The sequence below is a fragment of the Phymastichus coffea genome, unplaced genomic scaffold (assembly GCF_024137745.1).
Source record: "Phymastichus coffea isolate CEN01 unplaced genomic scaffold, Cenicafe_Pcof_1.1 PCOF00223, whole genome shotgun sequence".
Classification (NCBI taxonomy): Eukaryota; Metazoa; Arthropoda; class Insecta; order Hymenoptera; family Eulophidae; genus Phymastichus; species Phymastichus coffea.
Window position 1 is genome coordinate 120,703 of NW_026707034.1, and position 20,215 is coordinate 140,917.

At 43.3% G+C, this 20,215-nt stretch overlaps 1 protein-coding gene across 1 annotated transcript; it reads right to left on the bottom strand.

The window, feature by feature from the left end:
- Positions 1-8,626: 8,626 nt before the first annotated feature.
- On the bottom strand, positions 8,627-15,102 carry LOC131674260 (sodium/potassium-transporting ATPase subunit beta-2-like). The gene is made up of 5 exons (XM_058952816.1): positions 14,844-15,102; positions 13,010-13,270; positions 12,747-12,928; positions 12,348-12,618; positions 8,627-12,168 (listed from the first exon to the last, which is right to left on the bottom strand). The coding sequence occupies exons 1-5, from the start codon at positions 14,962-14,964 to the stop codon at positions 12,065-12,067; spliced, it is 939 nt and encodes a 312-aa protein (XP_058808799.1). The 5' UTR covers positions 14,965-15,102; the 3' UTR covers positions 8,627-12,064.
- Between the last annotated feature and the right edge of the window lie 5,113 nt (positions 15,103-20,215).

The following is a 20,215-nucleotide window of genomic DNA, read 5'->3' on the forward strand; positions in this document are numbered from 1 at the left end:
TTGAAAAGCTTGTTTTACCTTTGCATGACAGATTGGAAAGGAAATTATTTATAATTGTGATGTATACACTGTTAGAGAGTATTCGGAGAGGCCTCTTAAACAAACCTTCCCCGGCGTCCGTCAATGGTTTTCCAACTAAAATATAAAACTTTGAAGTTTTAGTGATTGAATTTGTGAGTAGGTAGACTTTTGACCGGGAGTGTGCTACTTGAAAAATTTATACCGTTTACTTTATAGGCATCAGCGAAGGCTCAAAATTTTTGTTTTGCGATAACACGAGATAATGGATTTCATGATGTTCTTCTGGTGTTTACTGCTGAAAAACGTTATAAGCAATTGAAATGATTATTGTGCGATAGAAAATTGAATTTTCGAGAGCTGTGAAACTATTCTGAATGTCTTAAACGACATGCAAATAGGCTTGTTTCAACGAGCAAAGTATCTTCTTTAAAATAAATGGTTAAACGTTCAAGCTGCATTGTTAGAAGCCGAAATATGATCCAGCGAATGGGAAAAGAGTGTGTGTTTGCAGTATTTTTACACCAATTTGCATGTTACTCTGGTTCTAATTGATATTTTTTTAAAACTTTCAATCGAACACGTTTGTATTGAAGATTTCAATTTATTTGTTCGAACATAACTTTGCTATATGTTGTAGATAAAAAGTTATTTACAATGAAACAATTAAATTGTTAATAACAAAATAATGACGGGTTTAGCACCTTAGAAAAATCGATTACTCTCGTAAAAAAATATAAATATTATTAAAGTTACGGAGGGGAGGTATAAATGACTACGGGAAGTATTGCCAGTTCCCGACCTATTCGAGCTCCGCTCGAGTTGCTACACTTAGACTTGTAGACTTGATACGTCCCATCATTGATAATTATGCAAATTTTAGGTCAATAACGAGATAATTAAGCAATTAACTATTAGCTTAACACAAGTATTTGATCCTAAATCCCTACGCTTCTTTACAAACATGTAACTTTCATGTTTTAAATACTCAGTATACCAATAGAAGATCGACCGAGACATGCATATTATGCCTTTTAGTGTTTGTTACAGCAGGTTTGATTCCCGTACGAACCAAATTTTTTTTCATTTCGATCAAGTATCTGCATTTTTTCTTTTTGTTTTACTTTTTTTTATGATTGTAACGTTCTTACATAATATTCGTCGACACCAAATGGTGAAAAAGTTTTCATTCGGTATTTTTTGTTTAATTTTATGTAATTTTGTTCTGATTAGTCTATATAAATAGGTCAAACGTATTTGTTAAGTGGATTAAGCCTACTGAGGATAACGCTGTAAAAAAATGGTCCATGATATTTACCTCAAAAGAAATAATATCATTTTTTGTATATAATCTACCATTATGATTTCAATACCAACAGGGATTCCAATGCCAATCACTGCGATTCCAATACCTAACACTGTGAATCAAATACCAACCACTGCATTTTCAATACCTTCCACTGTAATTCCAATTTCGACAACTGTGATTCCATTTATTACATCCCGGAGGTTGACGAGCAGAGCGAGTATGAGGACGTAGCCTCTTTAGTATATATATATATATTTCTAATAGTTTATATTTTAAAAAACTCATAGGTTGAATAAGAATTTCGAGGTGGTACGTTCCACGACAAATTGACAGGTAATTGATTACTGATTTATTTACTTACCCGATGAGTAGGGTGGTTTTTTACATTTCGAAAATAGAATTCCAGAGATTACAATGTTGACTGGGCAGTTGAATTCACCATATCATTTTAGTAATTTCTTACTTTTGCTTTTTTGTTGTTAAAATCAGTAGGTATCGTTCTGACAAAAATAACATGCATTTATTATATGAGATAAAAAATAAATGATATATTTCACGGTGTTGATACGATAAACAATAAAATTCTTAATTACTTAAATACCTGTGAATTTCATATGATTATTGATTATTACGATGCTCTTTTTTCTTTTTATCATAAAAGAGAGCTAGAATTTAGGACCCGACAAGATTGGTACTTGGAGAATGGTCATATTGAGTCGATGGTTATTTGACTTGCGATTGCGTCTACTAAAGATAAAGCACTCGGGCGTTTTAAGCAACAAAAAATATTTTAACTTTTATTTTATTGGTCAGTTCTCATCGAGTTAGTACAGTACGCGAAAGATTGAGTCACGTGTGCGCGGTACGCTTGCTGATAAACTTTTATTTTTCCCGATACAAAAAAAAAGATGGATCTGAATGCGAAGCCAGTTTATTCGTGATGTTATTGGTTGAGTGGTGTAAATAGTTTTTGATGAATGTAAACGAAATAATCTCAAAATAAATAAATTGAATTAAGTAGACAGTTTTTTAATTAATTAAAGATGTTCTTTCAGACAGTTGACATTATTTTAAGAGAAAAAAGAAAAGAGGACTTTGATTAGAAACGTTGTCCAGTGAAGACGTGCTGATGATATAAGTGTTTCAAAAGGCAAAGGTGCCGTGTAATTGTTCAATAAATTTTGATTATTTTAATTATAACATCAATTTTAGATAATAAAAACGTTTGAACGTTTATCGTAAGTGGAAAAATTTTTTTTGTCCAGCGGTCCGAGGCTATAGGGAGTTTGAATCAAGTCTACATTTTTAGAAATGTTATGCTATACCCTAGTATTACCACTTCTACAAATTTTATATACCTAGTTTATAATTTTTCTAAAATATTACCTGTAAGTCGCTGCTTTTTTTATACTAATTTTTATTATGCTACATGAACACACGATTTTTGGGGACCTATACATTTTTAATACTAATTATTTATTGTTCAACAATCGCTTATTGAAACTACCAAAACATAAAGTAGAGAGAAACACATCATATATAAGAATGAGTTCAAGGACAATGGTCTTTTTTTAAATAAGATTTTTAATAAAACCAAAGATTTTTTTTGATAAAATAGAAATAAGGCTTTAGACTAAAAATAAGATTTAGTCTTCATACACACACACACACTCATCGGACGAAGAAAAATGTAATATCTTGTCGTCTGGTATTTTGTTTAATTGCTTTTCTAGTCTTATACTGTCCTTAGGTTAAAATTATTTCGTAAATGTTAAAATTTAATGATTATTTGTTAAAAATAATTAGTGTTAGACTTAGATTTATTTGTCTTTCGACCGATCTCAATATCCCTTTTTTCTTGCTCACTTGGCCAATTCATTAGCCTTCGTACTTTCCGTCATCCTCGTCATCAGGATCGCCTCACCCATTCTCTGTCTCGCACGGTATGGCCACGAGCGTTATAACCACCCCCTCCAACTCCACCGTACAAACTCGATATGCCGCGGGCTTTCCTTGGATACTCGCGGCCTACGCGCCAGTCGCTCCGACATGCATGATACTTGGCGCTTGTATGCCCTTCCACGCGAATCCTTCTTCTCGTCGAGGTGCTTGCTGCTCCCTTTTGATTATATGCTGCTTGCACGCACGCGCGCACGCGGAAGTAGACGCGAGCCTGTCTTCCTGTCCACCGATACGCGTGTACTTGGATCTCCATCGAAGCGTCAAATGATTGTGTTCGAATACGTTGCAGATCCATAATATCAATGACGGACAAACTGCAATCCTCGTGCTCGCCGCTGAGCGGCTCCAGTTTGACCGCTTGGTCGCGCGGCGCAAGCTGCTTGCGTATTACACTCGTAGGCGCTCGAAGCAATTATAAAGCCAAGTAAGTTGGCCGACATTCGAGGCGCGAGGCCGGTGGTGAAGCTGCTGACAAGCACTGGTCGCGCGCGGGATGCGACCTACGTGTCTCGGAAGAGGAAAGTGGCAAAGCGCGCGCGAAACAACACGCTTCAAATTTTCACCCGGTTAGACCCGGTTTTCATTCAATTACTTAAAAGACCGCCACACAAGACGAGCGGAAGTCGCTCGGAACAATAGCCGACGACGCTCGCGCGCGAAACCGAGCAAATGCATTAACCGGCCGGCATTTATCCGATCAAACAAATAAATCTTTTCGTCGGAGGAATTTCCCACTACGGAGGCATCGCGCAGTACGAGTAAATAAATTTGCTTTCCTTCGCATTTCAAGTTAAAGAGCGTCGTTACTTCCAGTCATCGAAAGGTCTCGCGAGCTAATGTCGAACCGTTTGCGGACAAATCGCCCACGTAAACTCATTTACAAGGAACGAAGCGCTTCTTTTTCCAACAACGTCGTTCGGTAAATAACAGGGCAGTACAAAGAGAAACCCACGGCGGAATGGCGACGACAATGAGGTAAGGTGCGGCATATCCTGATGCGAGCAAAAGAGCAGCCCGGCAGCCGCACGAGCGAACGCTCGAAACGGGAACGAGCGCCGCGAAATCGGCCGTGTTCGCCAGTGAAAACAGTCGGGACGCGCGGGGCTCGCAAGCGGCGTGGAGCGACGCGAGTATCGCTGCTGATTGCATTGTACGGAGGCGCGCGGAAAAACGCGGCGGCTAACGGAGCGCGCGTACTCGGGCGTCCTTGCCGGGCGTCCGGGCGGCGCGCAGACCTACAAACCGAACCGCGGCAGCGGCAGTCTCGGCAACTTGTCGCGCGATCAGCCGCGCGCGCGCGCGCGCGCACGCCGATGAATTGGAGGCTAAGGTCAGCCGCCGGCGCGGCGATCGCAATCTATGCATCCCGCACATCTCTTTTTCAATCATCCGCGGGCTAATGTCAAGCTTGCCGACGTTCCTGCTGCTACTGCTGCTGCTGCTGCTGCTGCCGCCGCCGCCGCCACCGCTACTCGCCGCTGCCACTTCTTTGCATATCTGCCGTGCTGTTGCTGCGTCCAGCTAGCTATTTTACAACTCGACGTCTCCGGCTCACGTGACCTCGTTTAATCGACAATTTTTTTATCGGTAACGGCGTGCACGAATTTTGCAAAGGTGAAACCTTTGAAAGCACTGGTTCGCGTCCTAATTCACATATCATACGGTCACAAATATCGTTCTTTGAAAGGTTTGCTCCACGATTATTCCTTGTTGGAGCAGAATCGAGATTGGACAGATATTTATACGAATATAAATATGAAAATACCTTTTTACGTACGCAGTTAACGCCGAGGAAACGCTGAATAATTATGGTGCTGTGATTTTATCGGAAAAACAATTAGAGATAAGCCCAGCTGTCGCCGGCTTCGATCGAAGAAAAATGAGAACGCGCTTTTGATTTCTTATCGATATAATATAATCTGATTTTTGCCGACGGGGCGACTGCGCAAAATCATCCGCAGCTACTTTAGCGCAAACTCGTGCCCCCCGTTCTGCCCCGTCAAAGAATAGTCATAAAGCATTATTTGTACCTTGCCGATGCTGAGATAAATGTCCGAGTCATTGTCATTTCCAAGAATTAAATGAAAAATAAAAATGTACGATTTAGAGTGACTTATTATATATGCTGTCTCGTCCACGTGCTGCTTGTTTCTGCAGTGAAGTAATAATGGTTCAACGGTAGAGCTTTTTTGCGTTCGCTTTTAAATTACAAACTAAGAGAGTCGGAGTATTCCAGAACAGTTGTGAAAATCGATATTTTGATTCGCGCGTGCGCGGTTATTATTAATAGTTCGTGATGAAATTTTGAACGAGCATTGAAATGGTCACTCCGTCAGGAGCCGCAGTCAGGAGCCTGATCCACTTTCCGACCGGGTAAATTCGGTTGTTGCACCGAGCTGCATTAATGAAAGTACATCTGTACAATGAAATTCGTAATAACAAGGCGTGTCACATGAAGTACCGATCTTTAGACAACTGCCAGTGACATTTCGTGTCTGTATTTATGAAAAACCGACAATCACAGAATGTTGTACTATCTTATGATTAAAACTCATCTCAATGTCGCTTGTGTGCGAGCTGTATTTTGCACGCAACATACTTATCCGTCAATGATTAGCTCATCAGTTGCCATTGTCTTGTTGCGCGCGACGCGTCGACGTACGCGCACTGAAAAATCACTGAAACCAGCGAGAAAATTTAATGCGTCAAGGTGACGCGTCAAACGTAATTTCCACTTGCAAATGACAGCGGCATAGGCGAAAGAGACGTCTTTTGAATAGCAGAGTTACAGTATTATCGAGCATTAACTTTTACTGCGCTCGTAGTGACGTACATTCGGCGGAGTGCGCGCGCGTCGTCCGGTTCGAGCCGGTGTACAATTGGTAAGCATCGTTCAGGCGCGCACGTTTTAATAATATAATCGATCAATGTTGCTTTCGCAATTTGACATTGCCTAAGAGATCTTAATACGATGCTACTACCTTTCAGCTTTTTATCCATTCGACGTGGCGTTTCAATTGGCATTTACTACATTTTACGAGGCAGCCGTGAATCGCAAGTTTCAGGAATATCGACGTGCAAAGAGGGCCGATTTTCCGATTCAATGGTAAATTAGAGAAGTCATACGCCGATTCATCCAATTAACTCGGATCTAATAGGCTTCGACAAACTGACATTGTCATTGAATAATGCTCTAGCAAGGTGTCTTGGAATATTGATTTTCCAAGTTCGTTGCGCGAACAACGACTTTAAAATTTGTGAAAATGAAAAACTTAAAAGTAACGTAAAGCAATGAAACTGCGCTTATTTTTAAGATACGCTATGAAATAACGTATATCGTTAATTCAACTAGAGGAAATAAAACAATAACTATTAGTTATTAAATCTACTCCAAATTATTGATTAACATATTCAGAAACAAGGCAAACAGTTTTCGTGTTCCTTTAATTTTCGTTTATAGTTTTGACAAAACTCGAATGCTCCGTCCGTCATGAAATCAGAATTTGAAATATTGTTTTGAAAACGCCGAAGAGCACGTTGAGCTTACGAACGCCTGCCATGACTTACAACTGAACTTAACGACAGACTTACCTGTTTTCAAATTAAGCTGTGTCTAAAGTACAATGAACGATGAAAATCGTTCATTGCATATCATTATAATATTACGTAAATGTGTATGAATGAATAATGTAATCGTGAGTAATAAGGAAGATGAAAATTCATCGCTTTGAGATTGCGAAAAATTATCCAATAGTCGGGAGCGTGGAGCACGCTGCCATCTGTTTATTATTTCATCGGTCGGTAAGCCTGCGATCACATAGACTTGCCAGACACCCTTAAACGCTGCGTGCAGTTTGCTTCTTTTTCAGTGGCAATGCTAGGAATCTAGAATGCTAGGCATATCTTTTTGTTTTATCGATGTTTTTTAAACAATAATCTTGTCGACCTTAAAGATCGGGTTAACGATAATAATTTTAATCAAATTGACCGTGTGAGAATAAAAAAAGTTATTCATTATTAAAAAAAAGCTAGTGACGGATATTTCGTCAGTATCACTCGCGACACGCACTGTGATCAATCGTGAGATAGTAGTATTATTTCGAAGAATTATCAAATAAATCAAACTTACGTTTGAATATGAAATCAGTGGAATAAAGGTCATCAAATACGAAGATAAATGGCGCCTCCTTAAAATATCATTTGATAATTGAAAGATTTACTACAGATTACTTGCTGTTTGTAGAATAATGGTAAAATGTACAAATTGATCATTAATGCCAGAATAATATGTATAGACATAGAAATGATGAAATGATGTAAGAAGCGAAAAGTTTTTCTCAAATGATTTTGAGGTGTAATAATTCCGTTAATTAAAACTTGGCTATTGAAGCCTTAACGTATGGCGCTGCTGCGGAGTCCCGTGCTGGATTTGATTGCACCCGTAGCTTGCAGAGCTCACGAGCTGTCTCTACTGGAATCGCGACTGCGCCGATAATTGCGCCATCGGCTTATCTTTGTCGTGGCTCGGTCGGCCCTCGGTAGCTATATCGCTGCGATCTCTTCGTTGCTCGCTTTACCGAAATTGCGTCTTTCGTATCGTCGGTCGGTGCTCACCGCTGCCAGTTACGTTGTTTCATTTATGCCAGTTGAATGTTCAGTAGGCCTTCGATTACGGTCGGCGGCGCAAGCTTCGTTTGTCATGCGTCTACTTTGATGTTCGCGTGTTCACCCGATCGTTTATCACTTCCGAAAGCTTTGCCTGATTCTACTGACAGCTGTGTAAATTCGTTTAGACTCGCGTGCATATGCGTACGCGCGCGCTTCGTTACTTTTCCTCTTTGTGTTTAGTTCGTCCGTGTATTGCTTTGTTATATTCTTCTGTTTAACTTTCCATGAAATCCAACTCTGTTCATATATTTGACGACGTAAAAACCTCGCTCTTTCTTGGATAATAACCGCAGTAGATTCTTGCATTTGCTTTATACTTTTTTCGAGAACGATCAGATTCAATTTCTTGAAAAAAGAAAAAAAAGGAATAAATCTACAGTACGACAAAAACAATGATATATAACTACGTTGGATCCCACTGAAACGTAACTACTTGTTACCTATACATTGTTGCTTGCAATAAGTAAACAGTCACAACTGAAGAGAATTACTATTATATGAGAAACGGAAGCTGGTAATTTTACAAGACATTTTAAAAAAGAATCTCCTACAATATCATAAAAATATCGTACGAATGCTATAACATGATAGACAAGAATGAAAGGAAACAAGAGTTGCAAGTGGATCACGAAGAGAAAATTAGGTTTGTGAAATAATAGACAAAACGCATCAAGTCAGAGTAGTGTCTTTTTATTCATCACTTTACTTATTCGTTTTTATTCCCAAAAAAAGTGCCCATCGCGTATTTTCCATGTCACTGGTTTCTCATGTTTATCAACTAGGCTTATACATCGGCTAAACGAGTAACGCTGTTTTAATGTCGTGCAAGAATGTCGCTCGTCTCTCTTTATCCATTATCTTTTGTCCGTCCTCCCTAGCACATCAACGCTCTCTTTCGCTGAAAAAAATTAAAGACAAATAAGTACGCATCCCTTGCTTTCCTTTTGCTCGCTTGCACGCACTCGCATATACATCTTGTTCGACGCACACCAAAAGCGGCTTCTCAATTGTATCGCGTGTTCCTTTTCTTTCGTTTCTTGTCGTTACGTTCATTTATATATTTTTTATTATTATTGATTTCACTCGTGGTAATATAGCAAATAAAAACTCTTGCTTAATCTCCCAGGCACTCGCAGTCTCGCACCCATCACCTGCCCGGCGTTCCTACATCTTTTTTTTCTTTTTTTTCTTTTTTTTTTAGTTTAACAACGTTTGGTAATTTCTTCGCTTACATTTTTAAGAAACAACTCGTATTCTCATTCTCGTATTTTTTTGTTTGTTTTTTTTTTGGGGGGGTGGGGAGGGGATACACAGACTCGAACGGCGTGACTCTGCTTTATTTTTGTCGTTTGTCATCGTTTCTTTTGTTTGCCCGCACACACGCATTCGCGTGTCAGCGGGTAATTCCGTTTGCTTCGTGGTCTCTTATGCCATTAGGTTTCATCGTTATGTACGCTGCTCGCGGGTTTGAGTTTGCAGGAAGGGCGCGCGAGTCGCAAGCTCGACCGCGTGCACAGCGCAGCCTTCGATCGTAACGGTGAGCGTCTTCGTTCGCGTCTTTATCAAAAGTAAGCTTGGAACTCGCGCGCTCGCACTTTTACAGAAATTATGCCGCATCAGTACTCGATGGTTCCTACAATCGAAACTTTTTCTTTGTTTTCTGTCAATTTTTTTCAATGCCGTGCACGCTCGCTTCCTCTCGCATTGCACGGACGCTGCAACACTTAGCTGTTCTTTTTTAATCAGTGACATTTATTGTAACGTATTGTTTGTTCTCTTTCTTGCTATTGTTTGCTTGTTACTTAGTTAATTTATTAATTTTTTTTCGTTAATTCAACACTACGCTCTTGCACTCACTCTCGCTCACGTATATATATATATATATATATATATACATGCATACATATACATACATACATATATATATATACATATATGTGTCATATATAATAATAATAATAGTAATAATAATAATAATAATAATAATAATAATAATAATAATCGTTTCTCTAAGTTTAAATGTGTAACATGAGCCCGGATCGCGTCCAGGAAATAATCCTCAATCTCGAAATTCATTAATAGAATCATATAATAAATATATTTATACAGATGCAATGACATAATCGTATCGACGACGAGGACCCGCGACCAGCTCTCTGGCATCGGCCGCCGACTCTCTTTCTCGTTATTCCTCGTCCTGTCTAGTTGACGCGCATCTGCTCCACGTTCGTGCAGAAGGTGGACGCGATCGGCAAGGCGGACCGCCAAGTCGCGACGCTGCGCACGAGAGAGAGAGAGAGAGAAAGTAAAACGCCGAGACGCGCAGTCAACGGAACTGGAAAAAGAGAGTCGTCGGCCTGGAAGTCGCTCGGCACGTCGCGCGAAGCTCTATCAACCGGCCACTAAAGTTACTTAATTTTTTTTTTTTTTTTTTTTTTTTTTTTTTTTTTTTTTTTTTTTTTCCTCGTGGTTTTCGAAAAATTTTTTCCCTCGCTGCATCTCGGTTGCTTCGCAATCTACGTGTAATAATGTTCCTTTTTCCCTTGTGTGTATACGTGTATAGTTGTCGAACCGAACTAGATCACGCTCCGTTTTTTTTATTTGTTATTTAATTTTTTTCGCGCTCGCCTAAGAAATCGAATTCGCGCGTGTACGTGTTTTGGAACGTATTAATTTTTTGTCATTTAAGCAGCACGTTATACATGTAATTATCAATATACAGCGTGAAATTCTCATAATACTTTATTTTATTTATTTTTTTTTGTTATATTTCTCCCTATAGGCTCCGATCGGTGCTTTACTTGATTTTTTTTATAATTTTCTTTTTTTCTTTTGCTTTTATATGCTCTACTTTTTAGTATTCTCAAGAGGTAAAATTGAATCTTACTTCTTGCGCATTTTAACGTTCTAATCAATTGTTTAAATTCAGCTTTCAATAGTAATACTCATTTCTCTCGTATTTGGTTTTATCAACAGAAGGCTAAAACACCAAGGCGTATCCATCCATGACTTGTCTGGTATATATATAATATATATCATATAATAATCAATAAGTACACGTCGCTTCGTTTTAACGATATATAATATATAAGAAAAATACGCGCTCGCGGCTCGACGATAGAAGCCCCTATTATTTTTTGTTTGTTCGAGAAGTCGCCAACACACTCTCGCGGGACAGTTGCGGGTTTGTTATATATATAATCGGAGGGTCGTATTCCAACCAAAAATAACAGGGCGAAACAGCGAAACAAACATTGTACGCATGATAACGCGTTACGTCGCGATTAGTCGAACAATTGTACATAATATAGGTTGTGTCGCGCGTGAAAGTGTCCGCGACCAGCGTCGTTCGACGCGAACGCTCCGACCAGACGCAGTGCCGGGGATGAAAAAGAAAGCGGTCGACTCGGATTCGAGCGAGAAAGGGGGCTAGGGGGAGGGGAGGAGAGGCGCGTTACGCATGACAACGGAGTTTCCGCGATCGAAAAGACGGTCGCGCGTAATTTAGGACAGGACGAGAGGCAGCTAATCGAAAGTGTGAGAGAGAGAGAGAGAGAGAGAGAGAGAGAGAGAGAGAGTACGTCTGTGGAGAACACTGCGGTTTTATTTTCGTCGCGCTCGATATAGATACGTGGCGGGCAACCCTCACCAACAGCAGCAATCGTAGGAGCCCGATGGACAATTAACCGTTGAACTTGGCGAAAGAAAGAACGAGTGATATCGCGCGACAGGCGAATGGGGGGGGAGGCGCATGCGAGATCCATCGTTGTGTTTGTGCAATGCGGCACGTCCGACCCGGAGAGTGTGGCTCCCTCGCGGAGGCGCTTCGACACTACCTTCCCGGATATCATACAACGCCAATCGATCGTGGATGCCCGTGAACTTCTCGCACGCACGAGAGATAGAGAGTGAGAGAGAGGGAGAGGGAGAGGGAGAGAGAGACAGACAGACAGACAGACAGACAGAGAAAGCCGGAGATCTCGAGAGAAGGAAAAAATGTTGCTGCTGCGTCGCTGCTCGGTGACGGTCGCCGTGGTTTACGCCGCTGCTGGTTGGCTCTCATCGCTGGTGGTAATAAGCTGCTGCTGATCGTGCGTGGCGAGTTGTTTAGTCGATCATCAGCTCGAAGTGCACCGAGCCGCGCTTCTCGAATCTGTCGTGGATGATGTTCTTCGCCCAGGCTTTGCACTCGATGTTGATCAGCACGCCGTCTGCGAACACGAACGTGGTGCGCCGTTGTAGGCGGGTCGGTCCGGCTCGCGTTCGAGTCGGCTGCCGGGCGCCGATGGCCGCGAGCCGTCGACGCGGCCGTGGCGATCGGAGCGGGCAGCCGCGACTCCCGGACTCGGTCCGGCGAGAGAGACGCGACGCGACGCGTGGCGGCACTCACATTTGGGCTTCTCGAAGAACACAGCGACGAGCGGGCTGAGATATCCGGGGTCGTTCTTGAAGGGGAAGTAGTAGCCGGGGAAGCCGCGCCGCGGGATGTAGTTGATGGGGCCGATGTTCTCGACGTCGGCGGGGTTCTCGCCCTCGCACGAGACCCAGATGGTGTCGCGCTCGACCGGCTTCTGGCTGGCGATGTGGTTCTTGAGGTCGTTCGGCATGTTCTTGGGCAGGGTGGAGGTGTCGTTGTAGAAGGCCGGCAGCCAGCCGAAGATCTGCGCAGGCGGCCGAGGCAAAGGACGAGCGTTTAGCGGGCGCGAGGATCGGCCAGGAGCGCGCCCTATATTCGCCGGCGCGCGCTCGCTCGCTCGGAAATCAATAATCGCGCGCCCGGCGGCGTTACCTTGTTCAGCTTGAGGAAGATGCAGGGCGCGGACTTGTGGTAGTTGTAGGAGTTGCTCCTCGTGCAGGGACGCCAGTCGGCCACGAGCACGTCGCACACCTTGCCCTGCACCGGCGGCTTGCCGTACTCGCAGATCATGCGGTTCTCCTGGTTGTGCGCGCCCACGCCCGTCTTGTTGTAACCTGCGCGCAACCAGACGCCGGCGCGGTCAGCTCGGCGGGGGAGGGGGCGAGCGGGGGGGGGGCGAACAAAGGCGGCCTTACCCTCGAGGAACACGTTGAGAGCGTTGGTCCAGTGGCGGTAGTTGCCGATGTCGCTGGCCTTGTACCAGATCAGGGTGCTCTCCACGTTGCTCTCCGGCGGCATCGGTCGGAAGCCCAGTCCCGGATTGCTGCCGATCAGCGAGGCGTCCAGCTGCCACTTCGGCTGTCGGTTGTCCAGCGTCTGGTAGAACACCGCTAGCATGCCGCCGAAGAATGCCGCCAGCACGATGTAGAAGATCAGGTAGAATATCAGGATCTTGGCTGTGCGCGGCAACAAACACCGAGTCCCAGCGTTACGTCTCTGGCTGTCGTTGCATTACGAGCGCGCTCCGCTGCTCGCTCGGATCTCCAGACGTCGCGATCGGTTGGAGGGAGGACGGCACGGGGGGCGAGCGGTGCGCCAGTCGCGCTGCCGCCGTCGCGCGCGCATCGGGGCGCGAGCGGCCGATCGATCCACGCACGGGAAAATCAGTGGCGCGCAAGGGGGACCATGTCCGAGCCCGCGAATCGGCGAGCTTCGTCGCGCTTGCACGGCCGGTCGACCGACGCGAAGTGTCGCGCTCGCGGCGAGATCAGCGCGCAGGCCGATGCGTCGATCGTTCGAAATAGCCTGCCGACGAATTACGAGGTTGCGGCTAATTGGCCTGAATTGGAAGGCGCGATCTCACTCTCTCTCGCTCTCTCGCAGTCGCTTGCGACACGCACGTGGGCATCGACGAAAATTTTCGTTCGCGAGCCAAGGCCGAGCGAGGCGCGACCTCCCGGCGGCACCAGCTCGCCGGAGATGGCTCGCGCGTCATCGATCCGCGCTGGCACCGCGCTGACGAGCGACGGCCCGGGCGAGGCGAGAGGCGACACTTCGGAAGTGCTACGACCCCGTAGCGCTGGCTCGCGCGCGAGCCACCAGCCCGGGTTATTGATCTCTCTCGTCAGCGTCCTGTCTATAGCCGCGCGCGGCGCGTACGGATTCTCCGGAGCTCGCGCGAGCCGAGCGCGGGGGAGCGCTAATTTTTCTTTGGCCTGCTTCTCGCTGCGCGGCGGCCTGCGTTCGCCGCACCCCCCGCCGCCGTCGCGCGCCACGTTCCCTTGCTCGCGGCGCGATCGCTCGACCCACAAAGCCCGAAAATCCCGTCGTCCCGTCGGGGCCGCGTGCACGTGTCGCGCTCCGGGCCTCGCTGCGACTGTCCGCGTCGCCGGACGCGCGAGGCGAAGAATCCTTGGACAAGGCGCGTAACGAGCGCGAAAATTACCGCCAGCTCGTAAAACGAAGGAAAACGCCAGCAGGCAGCATCCTCGACAATCGACGTGTGTGTGTGTGTGTGTGTGTGTGTGTGTGTGTGTGTGTGTGTGTGTGTGTGTGTGTGTGTGTGTGTGTGCGTACGTGTGAGAGAGAGAGAGGGAAAAAATCCGCGCACGAGTGCACGTTATACGTCGTCGATATCGCACCGCCCAGTTATGTAACCGCTGGCTCTCTCTCTCTCTCCCTCTCTCTCGCCCTCTGCGTCTCCGAACGAAAGGAAAGCCCAGGATCCCTCCATCGAATCCGTCGAGGGAGAGAGCGACGGGCATCCGGTGTCGCAGAGTGGCGCGGGTCGATCGCGAACAGCCCATCGGATAGCCCCAGTCGACTTTCCCTGCTGGCTCGCGCGCGCAGCCCAGCGCCGCGACAAAATGTCGGCGGAGCGCTCGTCGGACCGTGGTCGCGGGCGCCCGAGCGACGCCCGCCGCCGACGAGGAGGTCCGCGCCGATGCGACGCCACCCCCTCCCGCTGCCGCTGCCTCGCCCGGGGCCCGGGGCGTCGCCGCGGGCCCGTCGGCTCGAGATTGGACTCACCCCAGCTGGAGCCGGTGCGACCCATCACCTGGCCCGTCTCCGAGTTGTACAGGAACAGCCGCATGCTCTCCCATTTGTCGAGCTTCGGCGGCGGCATGTAGAACTGCTCCTTCTTCTCCATGTCGACGGTGCTGGCTGTCTTGGTGGACTCGGGGCGCTCGAGCGAGAGGACGTCGCGAGCGATGGGGGCACCGCGCGAAGACTGAGCGAACGGCCACCGCCGCCGCCGCCGCCGCCGCCGCCGCCGCCGTCGCCGCGGCTCTCCAAGGGATGAATATTGAGCGATCCAAAGCTCTGCCGCGCAGGCGCCGCGCCGTTCCGCGCAGCCCCTTCCGACCTGCACTCCGCCCCCACTCGCCTCTCTATGACGTCGCGAGGCATCACTGCTGCAGCGCTGACGGCGACGCGCCGGAATCGTCGCCGCCGCCGCCGCCGCTGCCGCTGCCGCTGCTGGTCAAGGATGTCCGCGCGCTCTCCGCCTTTCCTCTCTCCTCCGCGGGCCTCTCGCCGGCCTGCCGGACTCTCGCGTGCTCCGCCAATCGAGCCGCCGCGAGCGCCGACCGAGCGAGCTTTCCAGCCGAGCTCGCGGCTTTTCCGTTTGACCGAGCCTCGTCGGTCTCCGAGCAGCGCGGATGCCGCGACTTCGCCGCTCGATCGCGAAGCCGATGGATGCACGCACGTCCAATCGTCGAGAAGGGGCAGGGGGACGGGGGGTCGAACAAAAGTACACCGAGGGGGCGACGCGAGAAGTAGCCCACAGACGGACAGATCATTCGGCGCGGAAGTGCTGTGCGCCGGCGCGTCGCTTCGATCCGATAGAAGCCCAAAAGCTCTCTCCCTCTCTCGCTGCGCTTTAATGCACTCGACGGGCCGCGTAGCCTTCGCGTTTCGATGATGATATCTGCTCCTTCTATAGCAGCGGCGACGACGCCAATATGCCGCGTGCGTTGTGTCTGCTTGCAAACTCCGAGCCTCGTTTTCGCGAGTTCGCGTCGGCTTGCAATTCATCGATTCCGCTTTCCAAGATCGTGTCGGGATTCACTCGAAACGACAAACATATCAATAACGAAGTGCTTTTCAGGCTGATCACCGGCTTGAAGCAACTAACGACTTCAGTCCGTTCGTGCAGACGTATATTTCAATTATGACAACGGTTAAACTTTTGTCGTAGATAGTCGCAAGAAACCTTCACCTTTGTCCCGTCGAGACTGCGGGTGGGAAGGGATGTAATTAATCAGAACGAGATCTACTGATCGATTGCTTTCGAAAAAAAGTCGACTTCTCGTTGACTGGATAGATTAATACATCAGTTGCATGTTAATTTTTTGTACAAACATAATATTATTGCGTGATATTATTTTACACCAGCAAACTGATAGAACCGTGATTTTGAATTGATTTTCATGATTATCCGAAGTCGAGATTAATCAGACACATTCTACTTTCTAATATTGGAATGACAGCAGTAAGATTTTCACTAATTAAGGAACGAAGTAATTGATTTTGATTTTGGTTAGTAGTGTCCAATAAAGGATGCCAATTAACAATGGCAGTGAGGCAAGAGTAAATTTTGGTCGGTAACATTTTTTATTAAATATTTTATTACAGGAGGTTAAAATATTCATAATGCATTCGGATAACAGAATTTACAAATATATCTCGATATTTTTCGTATATATATATATATATATATATACACACATATATACACATATATATATATATATATATATACACATATATATATATATATATATATATATATATATATATAGAAAGAGTGTATATACACATCACATGTTCGTATGCAAACTTTTTTTGTTTTTATAATTTTATATATATTTACATGATCTAGTGGCACACATAGTCTCTTACACATTTACATCCAACGTTTCATTCGCTTCGAAAAGCTTGTCGCACACGAACATGCACACACACAGGCATTTAATCAGTATACGAATTTGTAATAATTCATTAATTCACCCGCGCTTCTTTTATTCAATTATTTTTAAAATCACCGTCAGGCGGGCAATCACGTTTTATCATATCTTCAATTTAATTTACAATATATAATTCACCTCTTCTCATAAAACCGCTTACAATCTTGTATTATTTATCATCACGTAAGGATTCTCATATACACGTTCTCAGGCACACACGAAACTACGACGCTATTTCATTATCTGTTTTGTGATTTTTTTTTTTAATTTTGTTGTTGTATCTGTTTTTTTTTTTACCGTACGTTTTCTTTTATTCGTCTATTAATTATTTATCAACATTGCCGTCGTCGCCGTGCGCGCTGCTGAGTGTGTCTCTCGGTTTGGACAACAGGATCCATTTTTGGGGAAATAAAAATATCAACGGATCCGAGACCACTAATTATATATTTTGTTCATTCCCTCTCACTTTTACACTCTCACTCAATCTCGACGGGCATTACTATTTAGACGCCGAGCGCCGATGTTTCACAGTATATATAAAAAAACACATTTCCAGCGCTCGTCCAACTATTATAAAATTACTTAAATCGATTGACGCCGCATTGTCTTTTTTATGTTTCTCATTCATTGAGCAACGCTTATTACGATAATTCACAAAAAATAAAAACGCCGGGTTATAAAATTAAATTAAAATATAAAAGAAAGAAAAGGAGACGTCTTTTTGTGCTAGTGTGCGAAGCGACGAAACAGCGGCAAAATTGTCATCATTCTCAATATTTTTTTACCTCTTTACGCGAGTAAGTACTTTGGTTTGGCTAAAATTCCGTTTCTACCATTAGTTATTATTTAAATTTTGTTTTCTTCAAAAGTTTTACAAAGCTTCAATGCAACATTTTTATTTAGGAAAGTGAATCTCGCGTAGCTTTTCAAGCTCACGACGTTTGACTTTCACGCCGAGTACGTCTCTCGTTATTGTGTCGATTCGCGCGTTTCGTTCTCTGGTAACATCTATTATTATAGAACTACTAATGTGATGATGATAATGACAGATATACAACAACAATAATAATGATAATGTGATATTAATACGAGTAATAAGAGAGTTAATGAAAACGAATAAATTAGTTAATGAAAAGAATATTATTTTGGAAAATAAACAGTCACGTGTCTCATTCAACACGAGAAACAAAATTGACGTCGTACGCACAACAAACATAAGCAACGATAAATGTCAGAGAAATTAAATAAGTCACGCTCAATTTTTTCCTTATTTTCTTTTGTTATAAAACTTAGAAAAATTCGTTCACACGCAATCAGAGTTGATTATTACCCATTATAATGGCAGTTGGGTTGCTGTATCATTTTAAGCACTTATACACTGGGTACAGCAGCGTTAATCGTTAAAAAAGAGAAAAATAGGAAAATACACGCAAGTGGAAGAAAATATACGACGAGCCGATTGTTTTTATCGGTGTTCCTGCGACACGTCAACGGCAGGAACATTGACCGTTTTTACAATTCTACTGCAAAACTTTAACTCTTCACTCGACAGCTCATTATAAAGTAAAGTATTCACTGTTAACATTCGAGATACGTTCGTTCAGATAGAACGTTGAACGCTATTGATAATTTATTATTTATTTCCCTCGGTTATTCTTGAAAAAACACACCTAACAGCGAAATTTATCTCCAAAGAGCGAAAATTATTTGAAAAAGTTTTACATCAGTCTTTACCACTTAAATTTATCAATCCTATAACATTTTGTTTTTCACAGTCTCTAAAGTATTATTTCTGGTAAATCATTCACAGAAGAGACGTCATAAAACTTTTTTCTATAATTTCTATTTTCATGTCTCTACTTACGGAGCTACTTTGATAGCTTTATAATCCAGAAAACGTTAATATAAGTAATCTTTACGTTTCTCGGACATTTTTATCTTTTTTAAGTTTGATAGTACTCTATAGAAACATCATCACTTATGCAACTAGATATTTATCACTACGTAGACTGCAGTTTTTTCTTTTTTCAAATTTGTGCCTGACTGTCAGAGTTCATCAATGAATGATTGTACTTTTCATATATGATTTTTCGTAAAAACTGCAATCTTCATTCACTTACATAATATAAGTCACTATGCCATCGCGATTTACAAGGATAATTTTATTTGCCTATGAATATTATCTTATTTATGCAAAAGTGAATTCGAAAATAGAACAATAAAGCCTTTTCTCATTCGCTCGCAAATGATTTCCTCTTTTTTATGCCTTTATTACATAAAGATTTCTCAATACTTAAATTCTTTTGTTAAACGACCTATACCATTTAAAGGAAAGAATGATTTTTCTCAAGTTTTCGTCATCGTGATTCTCTCAACTTTTCTTCCCGTAATGCAGATCCAACATTGATATGGTCCATCATTTTTTTTTTGGTCAAGTTTTGATTTCATCGGACATGGTAAAAACGTAATACTGATTCTTCCATCGAGTCTGTGCCAATCACATCTTTTATAATCAATTTTCAACAATAATTATTATTTAAAAAACAATTTTAATCGCTGTCCAATAGTTTTCTGCGGTTATTCGTTATTTCTCTTCTAGTTATCGATAAGTTAAAAAGCTAAATTGGAGAAATACGTTCATTTATAATGGTTTACGTTTACTCAATCTACGTAAAAATAAATAAGAGTTATTCGGAAATCTCTTTACTTGTTACATCCATAAAAAAGACGATAAATTTTTTTACATTTTCCCAATTCACAACTGCACTGTCTAAAAAAATAGAAGCTAGCTATATGAGTGATAATTTTTTTATTTATTATAAATGGGCAAGTAAGTGATTTCAGAAAAAGTCTATACGAGTTTTACATCTCTAAAGCTTACAAAATTACCGGGAAAGCCGATGTTTCCTATCCTATATATCACTGAATCACTAAGAAACAAGTTTTCTTTTATTATTTCTCCCATTCGTCACGGAGTGCAGTTTTGAAATGGCACTCGACTTTAATTAAATTTATTTTTTTCACAGTCTAATCAATTATTTGAAACTAACAAATCAATTTATTTAACTTGGACGAGTTTCAAAAACTACGTAATAATCTTTTTTAGCAGGAAATATAATTTTAGTACGTAAGAATTTTCGTGTCCCCGAGTCAATTCAAGGTAACAAGTAAACAAAAAAGTACATTAATATACAAGCGCCATAGAACAAAATGTATTTGTAGGATGTTTAAAACAAATTTATCGCGAACGCTATGTATCTACGTACGAAATACTGTAAAAACCAGATCGTCAAAAATCATAAAAACCTACTTCACTTCGATCAATAAATTTTGTTCAGCACCGCTAAATATCATAATATTACGCACGCACCAGCTTATGACTAGCTGCCACAAACAATTGGGCTCGCTTCAAATAGAAAAAATAATGAGCGT